Here is a 19,424-nt window from a genome sequence, read left to right on the forward strand (position 1 = left end):
GGGTCTCCCAGAAGAGCAGCTAGTAGTGTAGTTCTTGTCGGATAAAAATTCCTTGCAGGCAATGCTCCTTCTAAGCTGTGGAGTCTTGTGGGCAAAAATTCTACTTTGTGAGCTATTGGCATTAAAGTTGTGAGTGAGCCATTTGGCTCCTGCACAAATCAGTTTGCTCTGGACTCTGGAGCCATCCCTTCCTGAGCTCAGACAATAATGTGTGAGCCAGAGTCTAAAAAACTGTGAGCTATCTCACACTAACTCAGCTTAGAGGGAACACTGCTTGCAGGGGGCTAAGTATTTGCTCGCTGCAATAAGGGTCCGTGAGCAGTTTACGTATGCTTCTGAATAATTTTATCTCAACGTTTATGTCACTCTGTTTTATGTAACTTTACTTTGCTGAATGTAAAATCTTCTTCTTAAAACGTCTCTTTGTTTCTGGTGAGACAAATGCCTAATAAAGGTGATGAATAAATGAAAGGTATCATGGCGAGCAGCCATTGATAGACTTCTCCTTTCTGAATAGTAGGATCCTGAGTTCCTCAGCAACTTGCCAGTTGCTGCTTGTGGCCACAACCTTGTGCCCCAGGCCCCTAGAGTTTTGCTGCTGCAGGAGTAAAATGGAGGGGCGGGTGGGCAGTGCACAGTACTGTGATATCATTTCTCTGTTTGAACCCCAGATGTGACTTCCCTGTATCACATGACTCTATTGGGATTTCCCAAATCTTCATGGTAAAAACCATAGATGATGCTGATTTCAGCAGTCCCTGCCCTCCCATTACCCTGGGGGCAACCCTGGAGCAACCCAGAAAAGGAAAACAAAAACATAACTGGCCTAATATGCATGTTCCTGTCTTCAGGGAACATTAATTGAGATGCACTTCAAAGTACAGTGGCTGTATAAGTCTGGGAACAGGAAGAGGGTAAGGAATGACGCATTGTCCTTGCAGTGGGGTCAGGTGGCAAATCTATTCACCATTAGCAGGGGACCCCGGTGAGGATTCGCAAGGAAACTTGTTACCCCCTCCAGGTGGTCCTCCTTCCCGTGTTCTCTGTGGTTTCCTTCCCCCACCCTTGCAGCTTCTCCCCTTTTTCTGCTGCCTTCCCTCCCTCTCTTCTGTCCCCTTTTGCTCCATTCTTTTCCTTCTTTCCTCTGCTGTGGCTTTACCTCGTCACTCCCATCAGTCTTCCTTATTGTCTTTGCTGCCTGCCCATTAACACACACCCCCTCCAACCCATGGATTCCCTGTGATCTGTAGAAACATCTCTTCTGTCCCGGTCACACGGGTCGGATAACGTGGGGAGGAGGCATGGCTATTTGCGGCGGCGCAATTTAACGCGCCAGAACGCGATCCCACGCTCGGAGGCATGTCACGGTTTTTTCCTTCCGCGTCAACGAGGGGCAGGAGGGAAAGGCAGGGCGACGGCACAATCACACCAAGGGAGTCCGGAGGCAGCCCGTGGCAAACCGGTTGCTAGTAGCTTCGACCAGGTATTTTTTAACTCCGCATTTTCGGTGGTATGCCACAGGTTGGCCACGGGTGCGCTCCACTTGCCAGATGTTGCGGTGTAATTGCGCCTGGAAACTCCACCATTCACTCATGGCTCTCCCGCGGCAAATTCGCTGTGTGAATGGGGCTTTTCTGTATCTGGCCCTCTTACACAGATTTTTTTTTTAAATTTGCACTCTCCAGCCAGGTTCAAAATTAGATTATTACAAGGACACACCAAGTCTCTGTATAAAAACTAATTGGTATCTCTTTTCTATTCTGTACAATTATGTAGACCTTTCTGTTGCTGGTATGTCATGTTCCTCTGTATATAACACATTTTCCTCCATCCTAGACTAAAATCTGGACATCATGCTTGGATCTGATGATCCTTGTGAGGATTCACAAGGAAACTTGCTACCCCCTCCAGGTGGTCCTCCATCCCATGGTCTCTCTGGTTTCCTTCCCTCACCCTTGCAGCTTCTCCCCTTTCTCTGCTGCCTTCCCTCCCTCTCTTCTCTCCCCATTTGCTCCATTCTTTTCCTTCTTCCCTCTTCTGTAGCTTTACCTTGTCACTCCCCTCGGTCTTGCTGCCTGTCCACTTCCCCCCATGGATTCCCAGTGATCTGTAGGAACATCTCTTTCTGTATCTGGCCCTCTTACACAGATTTTTTTTTTTTAAAATTGCATTCTCCAGCCAGGTTCAAAATTAGATTATTACAAGGACACATCAAGTCTTTGTATAAAAACTAGTTGAGATCCATTTTCTATTCTGTACAATTATGTAGGTCTTTCTGTTGCTGGTATGTCATTTTCCTCTCCTCTGTATATAACACAATTACATTTTGCTTCATCCTAGACTGCTATCTGGACATTATACTTGGATTTGATGTCTCCGATGTTGGGCCGCAGCAGAGTATATTCACTGCGCAGAGGGTGCTTGAGACAAAGGTGGAGGACATTCTAAACAGGATTACTCAGATACAGAGGATTAGCTGCACTCCCAACCAGACCCCTTCGGTGCGCGTGGCTCTTCTGGCCCAGACTCCCTCTGGAGTAGTGGAGGCATTTGACTTTTCCGAGTATCAGCCAGAGTTGTTTGAAAAGTTCCAGGCCATGCACAACCGTGGTCCGTTTGTTCTAAATGCTGAGACTCTCAAATCTTATCAGAATAAATTTGCGACATCTCCCACTGGAAACGTGAAGGTAGGTCTGGATTCCATTATCGTTTTACGGGGGGGGGGGGGGGAGGAAATCCCTCAGACTTCGGAGTGCCAGAAAATGGAAGAATTAAGACCCATAAAACTGCTCAGTCTGCACCCAGTGAATTGTCTGTAAGGATGGGTTTCTGCTGTTTGTCATGATTCCGAATAATGCTTGGTGGTGACAGTTTTATTTCATTTCTCCAATCACAAAACGAAAATCCACTTTTTGAATGTCTTGACCCGAACCACTTGCAGCATCCGAATTTTTTTCTAAATAAAGAAAGCAAATGGGTATAAGTTTGAATGAATATGTATACATTTTTCTTTGCTGTGTTCGAACAGCTCTCAATATTACTAGTTAACTTATGTGTGTGTGTGTTAAGTGCTGACAAGTTGCCTCCGACTTACGCGACTCTATGAATCAATGACCTCCAAAACATCCTACCATTAACATCCTTGCTCAGGGCTTGCAAACTAAGGGCTGTGGCTTCCTTTATTGAGTTATTCCATCTCATATTGGGTCTTCCTCTTTTCCTGCCGCCTTCAACTTTACCTAGGCCTTATTGTCTTTTCCAGTGAACCTTGTCTGCTCATAAGGCAAGCATATACCTGACTTGCCTAGGATCTAGCAAATAGATCACTGGACTTGGAGATCTTAATACTCAAGTAAATGACTGTGGTGTGTTCTAGTCAGAACTAGTCAGAACAGCACATGGAATATGCTGTTGAGGAACCATACGTTGCATTTGTCTCCATGGACTCATAATTTTTTTGAAGAGACCCAGCTTGCACTGTCTCACAGGCTGTAGATCTGGCTTCAGCATTCAGGAACTCTTGGATCCAAATGAGACATTTAGATTTGCAAATTCTTACGTTTTGTTTACAGTCCCATCTCTACCAAACAATTGGTCACACCGTGCTTTCAAATCTTTCTCATTTCTTTACTGGCTACTATCTGGGACCCCCTAAAAGTGACTCCCTGCCAAGTTCCCTAATCTAAACCAATCATTGCCTGATCATACCCAAACAGTCCTGCCTTCTAATCTGGTAGGTCACTGTGCAAATGTTATGTCTTTTCTACATATGGTGTCCATTCATCCTGGGTTTTTTTTTACAGGATGTTGAGTAATTTCTCCTGTTTTCTGTAACAAAACGCTGACAGATACAAATCTGTATACAAATACAAATCTGACTTTTCTGCCTAGAGGAACAGAAGGGTGGACAGGGAGGGATGCTTTAGGGGCTCTGAAGCTTCTGCAGAACCAGAGACAGAACTTTCCCGTTCTCTCTCTGTTGTCCTAGTGAGTTCGCCATTCATGTCTGATTGTACTAGAGTTACACATGACTAGGGATGTGCATTCAGTATTTCCGAGTGAAATTAATACCCGAATCATGCCTTTTTGGCATGACTCAAACATTAGTCAAGCCAAATCAGATTCTCTGATTTGATTCGGCTTACCGATAAGATAATCCTAAATTAATTCGGGAATCCCAAATTTTTCAGCTCCGTTATACCCTATGGGGCTATTATAGTCAATGGCAAATCTCCTAGGGTATATGTGAGGTAGAGGCACCAAATCTGAGGTAGAGTCGCCAGATTTTCAGTGTAGCTGCTGGAACCTCTCCCCAAAAGGACCCCGAAGTTTCAAAAAACTTGGGCCAGAGGGTCCAATTCCGTGTTTCCAATGGTGGGGAAAATGCAAGGTAGGAATACAACAAGCCCAGTAGATTCTCCCAGAGAAACGCTGCAGTAGATAGTGAAGTGTAGGGAGGGGGCATGTTTGCAAATCCAGCAGCAGAACCCATGCCACTCTGGCAGTGCCAAAACCCAACAGATTTGACCTTGGTTCTGTTGGGTTTTGGCACGGTCAGCATGGCACTGGTTCTGCTGGACACATCTTTTTGAAACTTGGAGGTTCTTTTGGGGGGAAGCTCTAGCAGCTACACTGCAACTTTGGTGCCTCTACCTCAACCCCCCCCCCCCGAAGCCCACTGAATATAACCTAGGAAAATTGCCATTGACTATAATGGCCCCATAGGGTATAATGGAGCTGAAAAATTCGGGATTCCTAAATTTTATCCGAATTCTATACAATACTGATATTGGAATTCGAGTTTTCAAAGCAATATGGAAATTCTAAGGGTCCCAAAATCCAAAAAATGCTGATTTCTTTCCCCCTTGCACATCTGTACCATGACAGCTGTGGTGCTCAGGCCACAATTGGCCAGGGATAAACACCATTATGCCCAGTTGTAAAAGCAGAGAGCACTCCCTTCACTCGCAGGCATAGGCATCAGTAATGGGCCAGTAAAGTGCATTACTGAGACCTATTCTGCAGTAGCGAAATTGCCCTCATGGACGTTTTTAAAACTGCACGTTATGTGAAATTTTCTGCAGTACGTTTTTCCTCAACAGGCGCAAACCCAAAGTTTTCTCCTTCTTACCCTGCATTTTCAGAATCCCCAGTTTTACTGAGTTTCAAAAACGTAGGCTAAGGAGGAGGAAACTTTGGGTTTGCGCCCGGTGAGGAAAAATCTACTGCGGAAATGTTCACATAACTTGCAGTTTTAAGAACGTCAATGTGGGGAATTTCACTACTGCAGAAATGGTCTGCGTCTCAGTGGGTCTCAATAATAATGGGTCTCAATAATGTGCGTTATGCCACCGAAAAGCTCCTGGTTGTGCTATGGGCTGCTGACTGCCTGGATGAATAGTTGTGTCCCTATTCTGCACTTCTGCAGAAGAAGGAGAGAGCTTTCTGCTCAGTGGGCATGGCTAGCCACACTCACCTGAAGAGGAGGCAGCCACTGCGAAAGGAGTCTCCAAACCTGCGGGAGTGTTCTTAGGCTGCCATCTTGATTGTACACCAGGGAATGTTCGAGAATATCCCCCTCTCCTTAACCAGGAGGTCATCAACTGTGGGTTTTAAATGTGGCTTAGAACTGGTAGTTTATAATGTAAGCCACCCCTGGAGGTTACGAAACTGTGTAAGTACAGATGGCTAGTTATAAAGAAAAGGGAGTCAATTGCTGTTTAAGTGGTTGTGTGTGCAGAATTACAATGCAAACTGTCAACGTGGGAGGGCTTTATACACCCAGGAATGTGCTAGCAGAGATCAGGCGGAGAGAAAGAGGCACTCAGCAGATGAGAAAGAAGGCCCCAGACTTGCTTTTGTTTTAATCCTTGAGGTTCCGTAGAGTTGTTGTCATTCATAGTATGTGAATGCCACTGCATTACTCTGGAGGTTCGGAGGCCGTGGAAGGTGGAATGGCCTGTATTCTCGTGCTCCTTTATTCAGCACCCTGGAAAACTTGCTGGCAGGATGCGCCTTGCTTGGGCATCTTCCATCTAGAGATGTAAAATTTCTGGAAATTTTGAAGCTCGGAAAACCCCCCATTTTTCCCCCGTTTTTTTCGGAGGGGAACGGAAATTTTTGGAAAAATTGAAAAAAATGCTACATTAGCATTTCTTTTGTTTTTTCTAGATTGAAAGTCATTCTGTTACTTCAAGAACATAAAATATGACTATGGACATTTTTACTTAGCATGAAATTATCACAACTAGCATATTAAAAATATAGTGTATCCAAACAATTATTACAAACAGAATACCCACCCACATACAAAAACAAAACTGAAACTTTTAAATTTTCTTCTGACAATCACACCTCCTAAAGGAAGAAATGCATCTTGTTCTTGCATTGGAGACTTTTGGAAAATATTTGAACACCTTGTATTAAAATATTTTATTAATCATGTTAAAATAAAACATTCCATAATCAATTTCTTTTCCTTTCCTTTCTTTTTCTGCAGTACTCTGGAGGTCCAGAGGCCGTGGAAGGTGGAGTGGCCTGTATTCTCGTGCTCCTTCATTCAGCACCCTGGAAAACTTGCTGGTCTGATGCTCCTTGCTTGGGCATCTTCCAGCACAGGAACGTGACCTCAGTGCCCATTGGACACTGGGCAGATCCCTGATGGCCCCTGCGACCTAGAATGTGGGCGTCCTGGGCCAGTCTCATTTCAGTCACAGACGGAGATTTCACTTCTGTTTTCCCTATAATTTCATGTAATTCACATCTGTTGACTCACTTAAAGATTTTCCTCCTCAGGTGGTGATACACTTGACTGACGGCATTGATGGCTCCAGGGAACAGTTAAAGGCTGCGACTGCTGATCTGAAGAGAGAAGGTGTTGTATTACGAGGCTATATTTTCATGCTGACCTTTTGAGTCATTGTGATTTGGGTTTCTAAGGCCGTAATAAGTTGCCATGTATGTGTACCGATAGTGTTATGTAGTGGGTGGTCGCCCGTACAAACGACAGACTGCGTGGTGGTGCATAGCACGCTTTATTCAGTACACAACAAGAAGAAGGGACAAACGGCCGGGAGGCCAACTATATACAAACCTGGGGACGCCCCCTGGTCACCATTGGTGGGTTTGAATCTCCCGCCATGGTTCCCATTGGTTCCCCAGTGTAGGGCTAGGATCCTAGTCCCCATTGTTGTCCAGGACTGAAGCTCAGGGCCATGTATGTGTACCAATAGAGATGGGAAGATCTGGGTAAATAAATAATAAACTGAACAGGTCACATGAGAAGGAATTTTTGGGTCTTTGTGTGGCGAAATGGACCTTCATATCCCAGTTATCCTTGTAAAACCGTAACAGTTTTGAAAAGTAAATGTTGACTTTACGCTCTGTGAGTGCTCAGAGGTTGATATAAAACTACCTTTACTGGTCAACAAAAGGTTGCAGATCCGAGTTTTTCTCTCTGGCCTTCAGTCTGCCAGCTCTCCTGTGGTACCAGGGCCTGCGCATGATCAGTTCAGCTTCAGGGAATCTCCTAAAAGCTAGTCATTTTCCATCTGAGAAGGTTTAAAGGATGTCTTCTGCCCTTTGTGGTGGGACAGAACATTTTGGAGAGGCTTTGTCTTAGGGTTTTTTTAAAAAAATGATATATGATTTTCGAAGAAAGAGAAATGGGAGTGGGTATGAGAAGAAGGCTTTAGTGAAGGAAGCTTGGAATGACTCAGTGGGAGAGAGAAAGAGAGAGTCCTAAAGATGGGTTGCAATAGCTATCTGGTAAATTTAAGGTTATTCTGCCTACCTATTAATTCTCCACCAAAGTGAGTAAGTTTGAGGTTGAGAGAGAGATAATACCATTGTTGCTGATTTTATTTCCTCTTTGCTTCAGAGTTGTTAGACAATTTTCACTCAATCTTAGGCTTCCCCCCCCTTTTTAATCAATAACAATATACAAGTTTTCCATTTCTGAAAGTGATGTTTTGGTGGTCTTTTTTGTACCTACCTAAAGGCCTAACTTGATCCATGCTTCCTAAGATCCAAAGAGAAGGTGTAAAGATGCCTTCCTAGGTCCGAGTTACTCCAACAAATCAAATTTTCAAGGCTTCCCTTCAATCCCTGTGATATCGGAGTAGGTATCCAGATCTTAATTTGCAGAAGAGTCTTTTATAAGATAAAGCTCAAGGGTCTAGGTCTAGATAACTAGACAAACCTATCTGTAATTCTTCAGTTGATAGTAATGGTGTGGGGGGGCAGGGATATAAAACTGGAAGAAAAGATTGAATTTATACCCCGCCCTTCACTACCAGAAGGCGTCTCAGAGCACCTTATAATCTCCTTTCCCTCCCCACAACAGACACCTGGTGAGGTTGGTGGGGCTGAGAGAACTCTTTTGAGAACTTCTTGTGAGAGAACAGCTCTGAAATAACTTATGACTGACCCAAGGTCACACCAGCAGCTGCTTGTGGAGAAGTGGGGAATCAAACCCGGTTCTCCCATATTAGAGTCCACGCTCCTAACCACTACACCAAACTGGCTCTGGAGAGGTGGCCATCTCATTTGGACCTTTGGGCTAGGGACCATTCAGCTCCAAATCCCCCATGCTATAGCAAGATGCCTACAAGGTCCATTTCACCAATTGACAGCATGTTAATGGCACTGTATTTCTACACGATCTCACCCAAAAGCTTCATATCCCTGTTCTTCTGGATGGACTCATGCTGGTCTGCACAGTAAGCAGTGGCTCAAGACTGACGGCTTTTTTCTTCCAATTTTCCAGGGGTCAAGGCTTTCATTCTTGTTGGGCTGGAACGAGTATCAGACTTTGAGGATGTGATGCAGCTGGAGTTTGGACGCGGTTTCACTTACAATCGGCCTCTCCGGGTTAATCTGCAGGATCTAGATTTCGAGCTGGCAGAGCAACTGGTATGTTTATTAGAAACTGTAGTTTATCCGGCTTCTCTTGCCAGGTCCGGCAAGTACGGGATCAGTACTAAACTTGCTGGGCACTCCAGCAGGAGTCTGCAGCCTTTGATATTTGAAGAGCCAAGCTACAACAACATTCAGTGCAAGAGATCAACCAAGAGCCACAGAGGGAAAGGGGAAATACTCAAAATTACTGATAACGGTCATGTCCAACATTACTTATAATTGGGATGTCCATAAAGTTTATGGCAGGGTTTCCCAGTCTGGTGCCCTTGGGCATCATCTGATATTTGGTGCCCACCAAACTTTTCAGACAGAGGGTGGAGCCGTACGTTGCTGGCCCACGTACTAGACAATATTATCCAGCTACATCGTACGTGATACGTAAAATGCTGAGCAGTTTGTTTGGGAACCTTGCATCTCATGTTTTCCTAATGATTAAAAAACCCGAATTTAGTAATTCAGCACAAGATCTCCAGAGGTATCTTTCCTCGCCCTTTCTGAAATACTTGGGGACTCATTTCCCATTTTATTTCCTTACATATAAAGGAACGGCTGAGTGATTTACTTGGTTTTAAATGAAAACTGAAAGGTCGGGGGGGGTGTCACGGTGTATTTCTAAGGGGTTGTTGCTGCACATGCCCCCTGTATGTAGGGCCTAGTGGAATAGAGCTAGCCAGGGGTATAGCCAGGAATCTGTAAGGGGGGGCACCGAGGGGGCATGGCATCACATATGATGCTCCCCCTTTTGAACACCGCTCAGGCTGTGAGTGGTGAGCCCACCCGCCTTCAGCCAGGAGACGAGGAATAGGCTCTTCCTCGTCTACTGGCTGTGGGTAGGTTTGTGGCTTGAGCAGCATTTAAAAGGGGGAGCCAGAGGACTCGGCTCTTGGCTCCCCCATTTAAACACTGCTCAAGCCACGAGTATTGAGCGTGTTCACAGCCGGGTCTACTGGCTACGGGCAGGGGGGGTGCTTGATGGGGCAGAGGTTACTAATGAGGGGACGTAGCTCCAAAATGCCCCACCGTAGCGATGCACCTGGGCCTAGCCTATGGCCGGATTGGTTAGATTGGGCTCTGATAACGGTTCTGAGTACCATGTATGAGATTTGAGAAGTTGCTTGCGCAATTATTTTTTCATTGGTGAGAGAGATTCTGCCTTGCTTTCTGATTTTACCACTGGCTTTTATTTCTTCCCCCAACAGGACAATGTTGCAGAAAGAGCGTGCTGTGGGGTTGCATGCAAATGTTCTGGACAGCGTGGGGACAGGGGATTGCCGGGTACAGCTGGACCAAAGGTGAGATGTTTTAGTCTCGTCTTTGGAAGTCCAGCATACAGTTTTTGAGCCTCTGGCTGGAATCCTTAAGAACTGCCCGGGTTGTTCTGTATGCCCACAAGAACTTCTAACAAATCACACACATGCATCCCCCCCCCCAAGCAGTTTGAGGATACCATAACATAACAAGAACAAGTGCACATCCCCTTCAGTCATGACGCAGGGTATAATTTGTCATTGTTTGTATTTGTGATATCTTCAGATCATGTAGATACAGTGAGTCAACGTTCCCTCTAAGGTGAGTTAGTGTGAGCTAGTTCACAGTTCTTTAGCCTCCGGCTCACACATTTTTGTTTTAGCTCAGGAAGGGATGGCTCCGGAGCAAACTAATTTATGCAGTAGCCAAATCACTCGCTCGCGACTTTAATGCCAGGAGCTCACAAAGCAGAATTTTTGCTCACAAGACTCCACAGCTTAGAAGGAGCATTGGTAAGCAGCCTTTCATCTTAGCTGTTATGTGGTTTCAAGGCTTGACATTTATAAAAGGAAGAGCAAGGCAACACTGCAGTTCACTGGCTGCCTATAGCGTACCAAATTCACTTCAAAGTGCTGGTTCTTACCTTTACAGCCCTATATGGCCAGGGTCCAACATACCTAAGGGACCGCCTTTCCCCATATGTTCCCCCAAGGGCACTACGGTCGGGGACACAACACCTCCTGGTGATGCCAGGCCCCAAAGATGCCAGGTTTGCCATAACCAGGGCCAGGGCTTTTTTGGTGGCGGCTCCTACCTGGTGGAATGAGCTCCCGGAGGAGATCCGGGCCCTGTGGGACCTTGTGCAGTTCCTCAGGGCCTGTAAGACGGAGCTCCTCCGCCAGGCTTTTGAGTAGGAGCCACCACTACTGGACCATCATTACTGCATCACCATTACCACACCATTGTTGCCACACCACCACTAGTTGGGCTGGGTAGCATCGGGGCGTGTGATGGCCTTGTGACAAGTTGTTATAATACTGCGTGGAACCCATACCACTGAATTGAGACTAACATTCCCAGGAGGCCATGGAATTGGGACTACCATCCCCAGGACACCATCTTGTGAAGGAAGATCCTCTTGTAACATCTAGAGCTCTTTATGTAGTTGTAAATGTTGTTTTTATCTTGTTTTTATTGTTTTAACTATTGGCATATGTTGCCCATTTGTGAGCTGCCCTGAACCCGCTTGCGGGGAGGGCGAGCTATAAATTTGAACAAATCAAATAATAAATAAAGAAAAATACACTAAAATTCATGTACAAGTCATTCGTGCCCCTTTGTTAGCCCCATATCACACTAAAAAAGGCTTTAGGGTTCCCCAGAACTCTCGGCCACGTTGAATGTCCAGGAAACGTACATCTGAAGAAGTGTGCTCTTCTCACAAAAGCTCATACCGGAATAAATCTTTTTAGTCTCTAAGGTGCACTGGACTTCTGATTTGTTACGTTCAAGACAAAAATCAGAAGCGACAAGCAATAAATAGAGAAGGTTTTCAGGGCTCGATGGAGGAGCCCCTAGTCTGACCCATGCAGTCTGAAGAGCCTAACGGTGCACTCTAAACAGAATACACTGAAGTCCGTGTGGAATACAGGATGCATTGCAGAGGTCATTGGATTAGGTGGCATTTGGTGTAAAATAGGTTTCAAAATGGACAAAGGAATAAAGAAACGAAACAAAGATATACTCTTACTTTGAGACCAGAAATGCTAGCGGTTAGTTATATGTCTTCCTTACACCAGGTTTCTTGTAAAGCAGAGAGCAGAAGAAAAAAGTCGATAGCCCTTTTATTAACAGAACTGGAGATACATTTTCGATCATGGAAAGGATCAATAGAAATAGGCTAGTATTACATAATGGCTGGAGGTGTACAGGCATTAAAAGCAAAGACCCATTTGAAGATCATCTTCCTCCAAGTTGGAGAATCCTTCCTCTTGGGATGATCATTTGGCATTTCCCCAGATAGGGCAAGATTCTAGGGAACTATGTTGGCCTATAGAAACATTCCCAAGACAACAGTTGTGGAATATGTTTTTATCAAGATCAACCCTAATATCTCAAAATAGCGACTTCCCAAGAACTCTTCATTAGGCCTGAGGAGCAAAAAAGCAAAATAAATCAAGATTCACCGAGGTCACGGTCAGATTGCTGGTTTAGCACAATTAGTTTGTTATTTATAAAAGTAATAAAGCCATCATTTTCCTTTCCTTCCAATCATTAAGCAGTCATCTGCTTTATAAACATGCAGAAATGTTTTGAATGGAGATTAAAGAATGCAGGATATTAGAAGTAAATCTTGTTCTGTGTATATAAATACAAACCATGTGTGTGTCTCTCTAAAGGGAGCCCCAGGAGAAGATGGGTACAGAGGCTATCCAGGAGATGAAGGAGGACCGGTGAGTAAGGCTTTTTTGGGGTGGGCTTATTTCTTTTTACACATGTGTGCCAAGACAGACAAAATGTGCCAAGACAGATGAAATGTAGAAGGAAAGTGTCTTTATTTAGGCTTTCACGTAGGGACATTGTGAAATTCCCCTTTCTTTCTGAAAAACCATCCGTGCAGAACCCAAGGCACAGTGGAGCCACGGAATACTAACCAGGCGTGAAACCGAGGGAACTCCCTCATCCCTTGTACAAATGCTCCAAAAATAGCCAACCGGACGAGAAGCAAAGTTAGGCGACCTGTCGAGCGTTGCCGACTGGTAGAACTCCTGCCTTGACTTCAGGCAGTGCAGAGTTCATAGTTCTGAAACTTTAGAGCGTAAATTAAATGATGAAACAGTTATCATACTACAGGATAACATCCACACCCGCTTCTTCTGATCAACAGACATGATGTCGTGTTTTAGTGGGCTTAGTGAGTTTAGCGGTTATTTTAATGGTGGATATGTTTTCATTGCAGATCTGCATTATTTGCAGATCTCTGTGTTTGGAACCCACCCCGAGCCTGCCGTGCGGGGAGGGCGAGATATCAATCTAATACAATAAATAAATAAAATAAATAAAACCTCAGCCAGCATCATAACTAGAGAGTTCTTCCCATTTCTGCCTGGCTTCATTCCATTTTGGTGTGCGTCCTCCCTCTCTTTCGCCCATCTGGTTTCCTTCATTGTCAGCATTCTACAGTCTCTCTCTGTGCCGGACTGAGACATCCGCGTTAACGGCCGGCATTTGTTCTTTCTCCAAACAGGGAGACCGCGGACCTCTGGGGATCAACGGGACCCAGGGATTTCAAGGTTGTCCTGGCGAAAGAGGAGCGAAGGTATTTCCCAAAGCCTGTGTCGTATTAAAGTGTATAGAATAAGGCCCCGGTCCACTTTACCCGGTATGAGGATCAAGCCATGGTGGTTTACAGGAAACCAGCGGACAGCCGTGTTCATCATGAGAGCCCTTCATCTGCCCACGCACAGGCTCTCCCACCACCTGCAGTCGTAGCTACCCACACTGCCTGAATGCCCTCTTCCCAATGATGCTGGATGGTGGGTATAGCTAGGAGTGCCACTGTCATGACCACAAGGAACGCGGATGCTTTGTGCACCTCCGCATGCCCGTCTCCAGCAGCACTCAGCAGTATATGCAGCTGGGAGCAGAGGCAACAAAGCACTCACAAGTAGATAATAGAAGGGTGTGAGTGCTGTTCGCAGAGGAGATGCGTGAGTAGGGAGTCCACAGCAGTGGTCCCTGCCAGAGTCCATGGGTCCCGACAGATGCTCCACCTCAGGGTATTCCGATGCCGACCCGACTCAGTCCTGAGCAGAATATTTTACTCCGGAATATGTAGGCAGGCTTGCAGGAACGGAACATCACTCCAAAAGGCAATAGCCTGCCGTCTCCTGCACTGATCAGATGAGCGGACGGTGGTGAAGACAGCCTTCGCAAGACTTTGATGAAGTTGTTTGTGCTGTGGCCTGAGCGTTGGGGGATGGCGTTTCTTCCTCGTTGTCTGCTCTTGAGCCGGGTAGACGGGGAGAAGAACCAACGAGGAACGGGTGGCTAGAAAAGGCTGTCCAGATATAAGAATATATCTATGTGCCCTTTCTTACACACCCAGGGAAATGCTGATTGCCACTTTGGGGTCAGGAAGCAATGGTTCTCCAGGCCGGTTTGGCTGGAGATCCTGGAGGGTTCCCCCCCCCCTTCTGGGCATAGAGAGGAGGTCACTAGGAGTGTAGGTGGGAGGTATTTGTGAATTTCCTGCATTGTGCAGGGGGTTGGACTAGATGACCCTGGAGGTCCCTTTCAGTGTTATGATTCTAAGAAATGAAGGACCTTTATGTAAGGCTGGTTCTCCAGCTAAGCCACCAATGTGGCTGCTCGGGGCAGCACAACGAGGGGGGTACTGGGGCTCTGCAGAGGCTTGGCTCGTTCAGAGATATTGGTGGTACAGGACGCGTCCCCTCCGTCAGTAGTGTGGGCCCAGGCGGGGATAGGTATACGTTGCATGGGGAAAGATCTTAAACAGCTCTGCGTTGACTGTGTCCTTTGAAGCATTCTGCACTATCAGTTTTTCTGCAACTCTGGTAACAACCAGCCCAGTTCAGCTTACCAGGCTCTACTCTCCTTGTTGCTAACATGGGTTAGAACCTGGCGTTTGCCCTTCAGCACGCACTGCAAGGGTACCAAGTTCTGCTAGGTGCTGCCCAGTCCATGACACTAGGCTTATCTCTGCGGCTCCCTTCCCAGCCCACCCTCCTGGCATGCCCTGGGATCCTGTTCCTCTCTGCTCGATTCTCTCCGAGACGAGCTCTGCACTTGGAGGGCAGCCTTTAAAAATATTGATAAAAATAGGAATCCTTCTTTGCGTGTTGAGTCACAGCCCCGGGCCTCTTTCTGTTTTGTCTGGGTACTTTGATTTCGGGCCAGGTCTTCTTGAATTCAGTGGGAAAATGACGGGAGCTCTAAAGATCTCGCTACCCAACCTCTCACTGTTTCAAGGACGGGGGCCAGTTGATAATTATTGGACTGCCTGCCTCTTTGGATCGGTAACTGAGAGTTTCTCAGGAATGAAGTTTTGGTTGCACGAATGAGCTTCTTTCTGTCTCCTCTCTCTAGGGCAATCGTGGATTCCCAGGAGAAAAGGTATGTAAGAGTTTTAGATGGGATTAGTACCTACCGTACATGCCTGCTGCGTATTGTTTCCATTGTCACTTACATGTGTTTTCGTAAAGCTCCCTCCAAAGTTTGCAAACCTGGGCTTGGAATATAAGCATCAGTGATACCTACTCCTTCTCTAACCCTCCCCCTAAACTGGCTGCGGTTTAAACTAGCAGTCGCCAGCTAGCTGACGGGCAGAGAGATTGACCGGTTCCCTCCCCCCCGCCTCTGGGCCGTCCCCCTCCCCATAGTGGTCCAGACACTAACTGCAAGTTATACTTTGATTGATTTTGATTTGATGCATTGGATTTGTATCCTGCTGTCCCCTGAATCCAGGTTCAGAGCAGGTCATGTAAATGATAAAAACATTTTAAACAATCCAAACAATAACATACCCAACACATAGATAAATATAATAAAATGCGTGTAATAATATATCATAAAATACATAATATATAATCAACAACATCGTTGAAAGAGGGTGTAAACTCTCAGGGGGGAGTGATGAATAGTCTGTCTGATCCACGGGGGGCGGGGGGACGAGGAGGCTAGTTGAAGATGGAACCCGTCGCTGTCCTCCTTTCACAGTGGAACAACTCTGTTGTACAGGCCCTGCAGAAGTGCATCAAATCCCACAGGGCCTGGATCTCACCAGGATGGAGCCAAGGCTGAAAAAGGCCCTCGCGCCGGTTGAGGGCAACCGGACACTCTTTGGGCTGGGGATCACCAGCAGATTTTGATCGCTAGAGCGTAACGCTCTTTGGGGAGGGGTATACATGTTCACCACATGTCTGGAAATCAGACATGTGGTGAATATGTATCTGGAATTGTACCCAAAACTCAGTTCCCAGGTGTACAGTGAACAATTCAGCCTGTGGTGCATGGGAATAGGGGCCTCCCCCCCCCCGCGCGCTGTTTTCCTGTTTTGAGAGGGTAATTTGCCTCCTTGGGGAAACTTCCTCTACCGAGGGGCTGCACATAAGTCTCCCTAATGGGCCAAAATACTGCCCCCGGGGCTATTTCAGGTGGGGAAAATGGGGGAGGCTTAAGTTCCCCTCTCTCGGTGCGCCACTACACCAATCTGAATTGGGCCCCCCTGCATCTGGGGATTGCGTCCCAAGCAGCATAAGCGTGAGCGCCAAGACTGATGAGGACACAAGGAAAATATAGCCTGTAGTTAGGCCCTGTCAGACCGTGTTTTAACAGTGCCCAGGGTGGCAGAGATACACCCTGGCACAGGTAGTTGCTGCAAGATAAATGGGGTAGGGAGAGAGGCAGTTCGGGACTCATAGTGAAGCCTGGAAATGATGAGCGATTGGAGAGGTTCCCAGCCCTTTGCCAGCAAATGTCCAGAAATCTGGGGCAATGCCTGGGGACAGTGGAGTTTCAGGAGGACGTGATGTTACTTTTGGGTGATGCTCAAGGAAATATCATAGAGACTAGGGGGAATTCCTAGAGCATCACCATTGATGCAATGTCCTCCCCATTTTCCCTCCTCCTCTTCCTCAGATTATTGAGGACAGGGAATTGCCTGCTGCCAGCCAAATGATTGGAGAACTCTTGGAAATAAGTATTTTTCCTCCAAGGGTTCTCCAGTGTTGCTCGTCAGTTGCCTTCCCCTTTTCAAATTGAACCCGAGGAGATTACACATCTTTAATGTGGGGAACTACGATAACTTGCTTCTTTGTCTCTGTAGGGTGAACTGGGAGAGATCGGTCTGGATGGAATTGATGGGGAAGAAGTAAGTCTCCTGAGTTTACGTCTTGTTTTTAAAAAGAGCCTTTCTAGTTCAGTTTGTTTAATGCAAGAAATACTGATTCATTAATATTTCCTTTGACAGGGAGACAGAGGCCATCCAGGTTCTCCTGGGGAGAGGGGAAGCCCTGGCAGAAGAGTAAGTAAGCGACTCGCTGTCAACATAATTTTCTGCTATTTCCTGTTTGCACAGATTTGAAAAATAAAATGGTGCCAGCGTCCAGGCAGAATACTCATGACCCCAAATCTCCAAAGGGCCAGTTGGGTGTAGTAGTGGTTAGGAGTGTGGACTCTAATCTGGGAAAACCGGCTTTGATTCCCCACTCCTCCACGTGCAGCTGCTGGTGTGACCTTGGGTCAGTCACAGTTCTCTCAGAGCTGTTCTTGAAAAAAGAGCAGTTTCTGTCAAGAGCTCTCTCAACCCCACCTACCTCACAGGGTGCCTGTTGTGGGGAGGGGGAGGGAAAGGAGATTGTAAACCTCTCTGAGACTCCTTCAGGTAGTGAAGGGCGGGGTATAAATCCAATCTCTTCTTCTCCTTCAGTGGATTCAGCATGGGTCAGCTGCATCACAGGAGATATGCACACGCGCACGCACACGCACACGCACAGACATGACTGTTTACTGCTACCTTTTGGCCTTCTTTGGTGTTCTGGGGATCCTGCTGTAGACAGTGGTTGAGGCCTGTTGCCCTGAAAAAGCATTCCAGGACAACTGTGTCCAGTCGTGGGTTGCTAAATTTGTGGGAGAGAGCACCCGCGTTCCCTATAGAACACAGCAGACCACTCTTGTTCCATACAGAACAGCGCAGAACATTCGAGAAAGTGGTTCTCTGTCTGCCTCACACACAGGCTGGTGTTCTCTGTTTCCGCCTCCCCTTCCAAACACACACCATGCCATGCGCTCACAGGTGTTCTGTCTTTCTCCCTCCCCCCCCCTCCAACATGCAGATGGAGCAACTAGCATTCACATGCTCACACTCACAAACACAGGCAGGCATTCTCACATGCTGGCCCCTACACACAGATGTGCCTACTTTGTCCCCTTATAAACACTCTTACACACAGCTGCTTCCTCTGGCTGTGGGTAAGAAGGACCGAAGACTTGGTGAAAGAGGCACTTGAGTTGGATGGCCCACGTGCTTCTGCTTGCTTCCTCTGACCGAACAGCCTGCAAACTCCTACCATGAAGAGTGGTGGATGGTAGGCGGGTGGGTGGGTCAACCGGTGGGCCCCCACCACTGCCACTTGGGGCTCAGCTGTTGAAGCCTTTGCCCCATTGATGACTTGCGTGTTCCGGACACTCCCAGAGATCCTCTCCTCAAAGAGGATGTCGGTGCACCTAACACATCCATGTAAAATTCTCATCAGGCAACTAGCCAGAACTAGTTAAAAAAACCTGGGCGGGCTAGTGGAAAATTATTCTATTGGCCGCTGTATCTACTATCTTCTCAGCACAGAAACCATTTTGAGTTGGGCCATACACATAATGCTCAAAGCGGATGGCGCCGCATGGGTTCCCGAAGGCCACAGTCGAGTGTCCATTGTAAGACATTGTGTATATTCCATTACAGGGCGACAAAGGAGGCAAAGGAGAACAAGGAGAACGAGGAGACCGTGGACTGCGAGGAAACTCGGTAAATACGAGAGATCAACACTTTCGCCTTCCATCTGTAACATTCACTTATCGCAGGAGGGTTATTACACAGAGAACTCTTGGAACCTGGTCTTGTGCTTCTCTGTGGAAGCTGACTCAGGTTACAAATGCATCAAATAAGCAACAATAAGATAAATTCTGGCTCCCGTCTTGCACTCATACTTCTTTAACTTTGTACGTGCAGCCCAAACCTGTACGTGCATCCAACAAAAGGAATGAAGGGGAGGAAGAGACCTGAGAAGCATACTGTTCCTGATTTGTTCAGACCCAACATGTTTCGAGTTGTAGGACTCCTTTCCAAGGGCAACTGAGGCAAAATCTCTTCCGCAGGTGGACAGCTATTGTGAACATAAGAACATAAGAGAAGCCAATGTTGGATCAGGCCAATGACAGTCCAACACTCTGTCACACAGTGGCCAAAAAATACCAGGTGCCATTTTTGGCCACTGTATGCTATAAAACTTACGTGTCTTTCCTTAGTAATAAATGTGGGAACTGGAGGCTCCGTGCTTCACCAGCACATGCAAACACAGGGTCTGTCCACACAAAGGTTGTTTTGCACAGCTGAATGGTGACTGTTCTGCAGTACTCTGGCAGTGTAGTTGAAACTAGGGTTCAACATGGCACTTTATGTACCACGTTATCCCCGTGTACTACATTACCCCATGTACCATGTGATCCTGACAGTCAGAGCG

The 19,424-nt window shown here is 46.6% G+C and overlaps 1 protein-coding gene across 1 annotated transcript in view; it reads left to right on the forward strand.

The window, feature by feature from the left end:
* COL6A3 (collagen, type VI, alpha 3) overlaps positions 1-19,424 on the forward strand; it is a 175,927-nt gene that overhangs the window by 88,040 nt on the left and 68,463 nt on the right. Inside the window, exons 15-24 of the mRNA XM_015413993.1 lie at positions 2,341-2,687; positions 6,796-6,874; positions 8,768-8,913; positions 10,119-10,211; positions 12,567-12,620; positions 13,415-13,486; positions 15,277-15,303; positions 17,015-17,059; positions 17,159-17,212; positions 18,647-18,709. Of these exons, the coding sequence (XP_015269479.1) occupies positions 2,341-2,687; positions 6,796-6,874; positions 8,768-8,913; positions 10,119-10,211; positions 12,567-12,620; positions 13,415-13,486; positions 15,277-15,303; positions 17,015-17,059; positions 17,159-17,212; positions 18,647-18,709 (980 nt within the window). The remainder of the gene's footprint in view (positions 1-2,340; positions 2,688-6,795; positions 6,875-8,767; positions 8,914-10,118; positions 10,212-12,566; positions 12,621-13,414; positions 13,487-15,276; positions 15,304-17,014; positions 17,060-17,158; positions 17,213-18,646; positions 18,710-19,424) is intronic.

This window comes from Gekko japonicus, unplaced genomic scaffold (assembly GCF_001447785.1).
Source record: "Gekko japonicus isolate JY-2015 unplaced genomic scaffold, Gekko_japonicus_V1.1 scaffold2251, whole genome shotgun sequence".
Taxonomy (NCBI): domain Eukaryota; kingdom Metazoa; phylum Chordata; class Lepidosauria; order Squamata; family Gekkonidae; genus Gekko; species Gekko japonicus.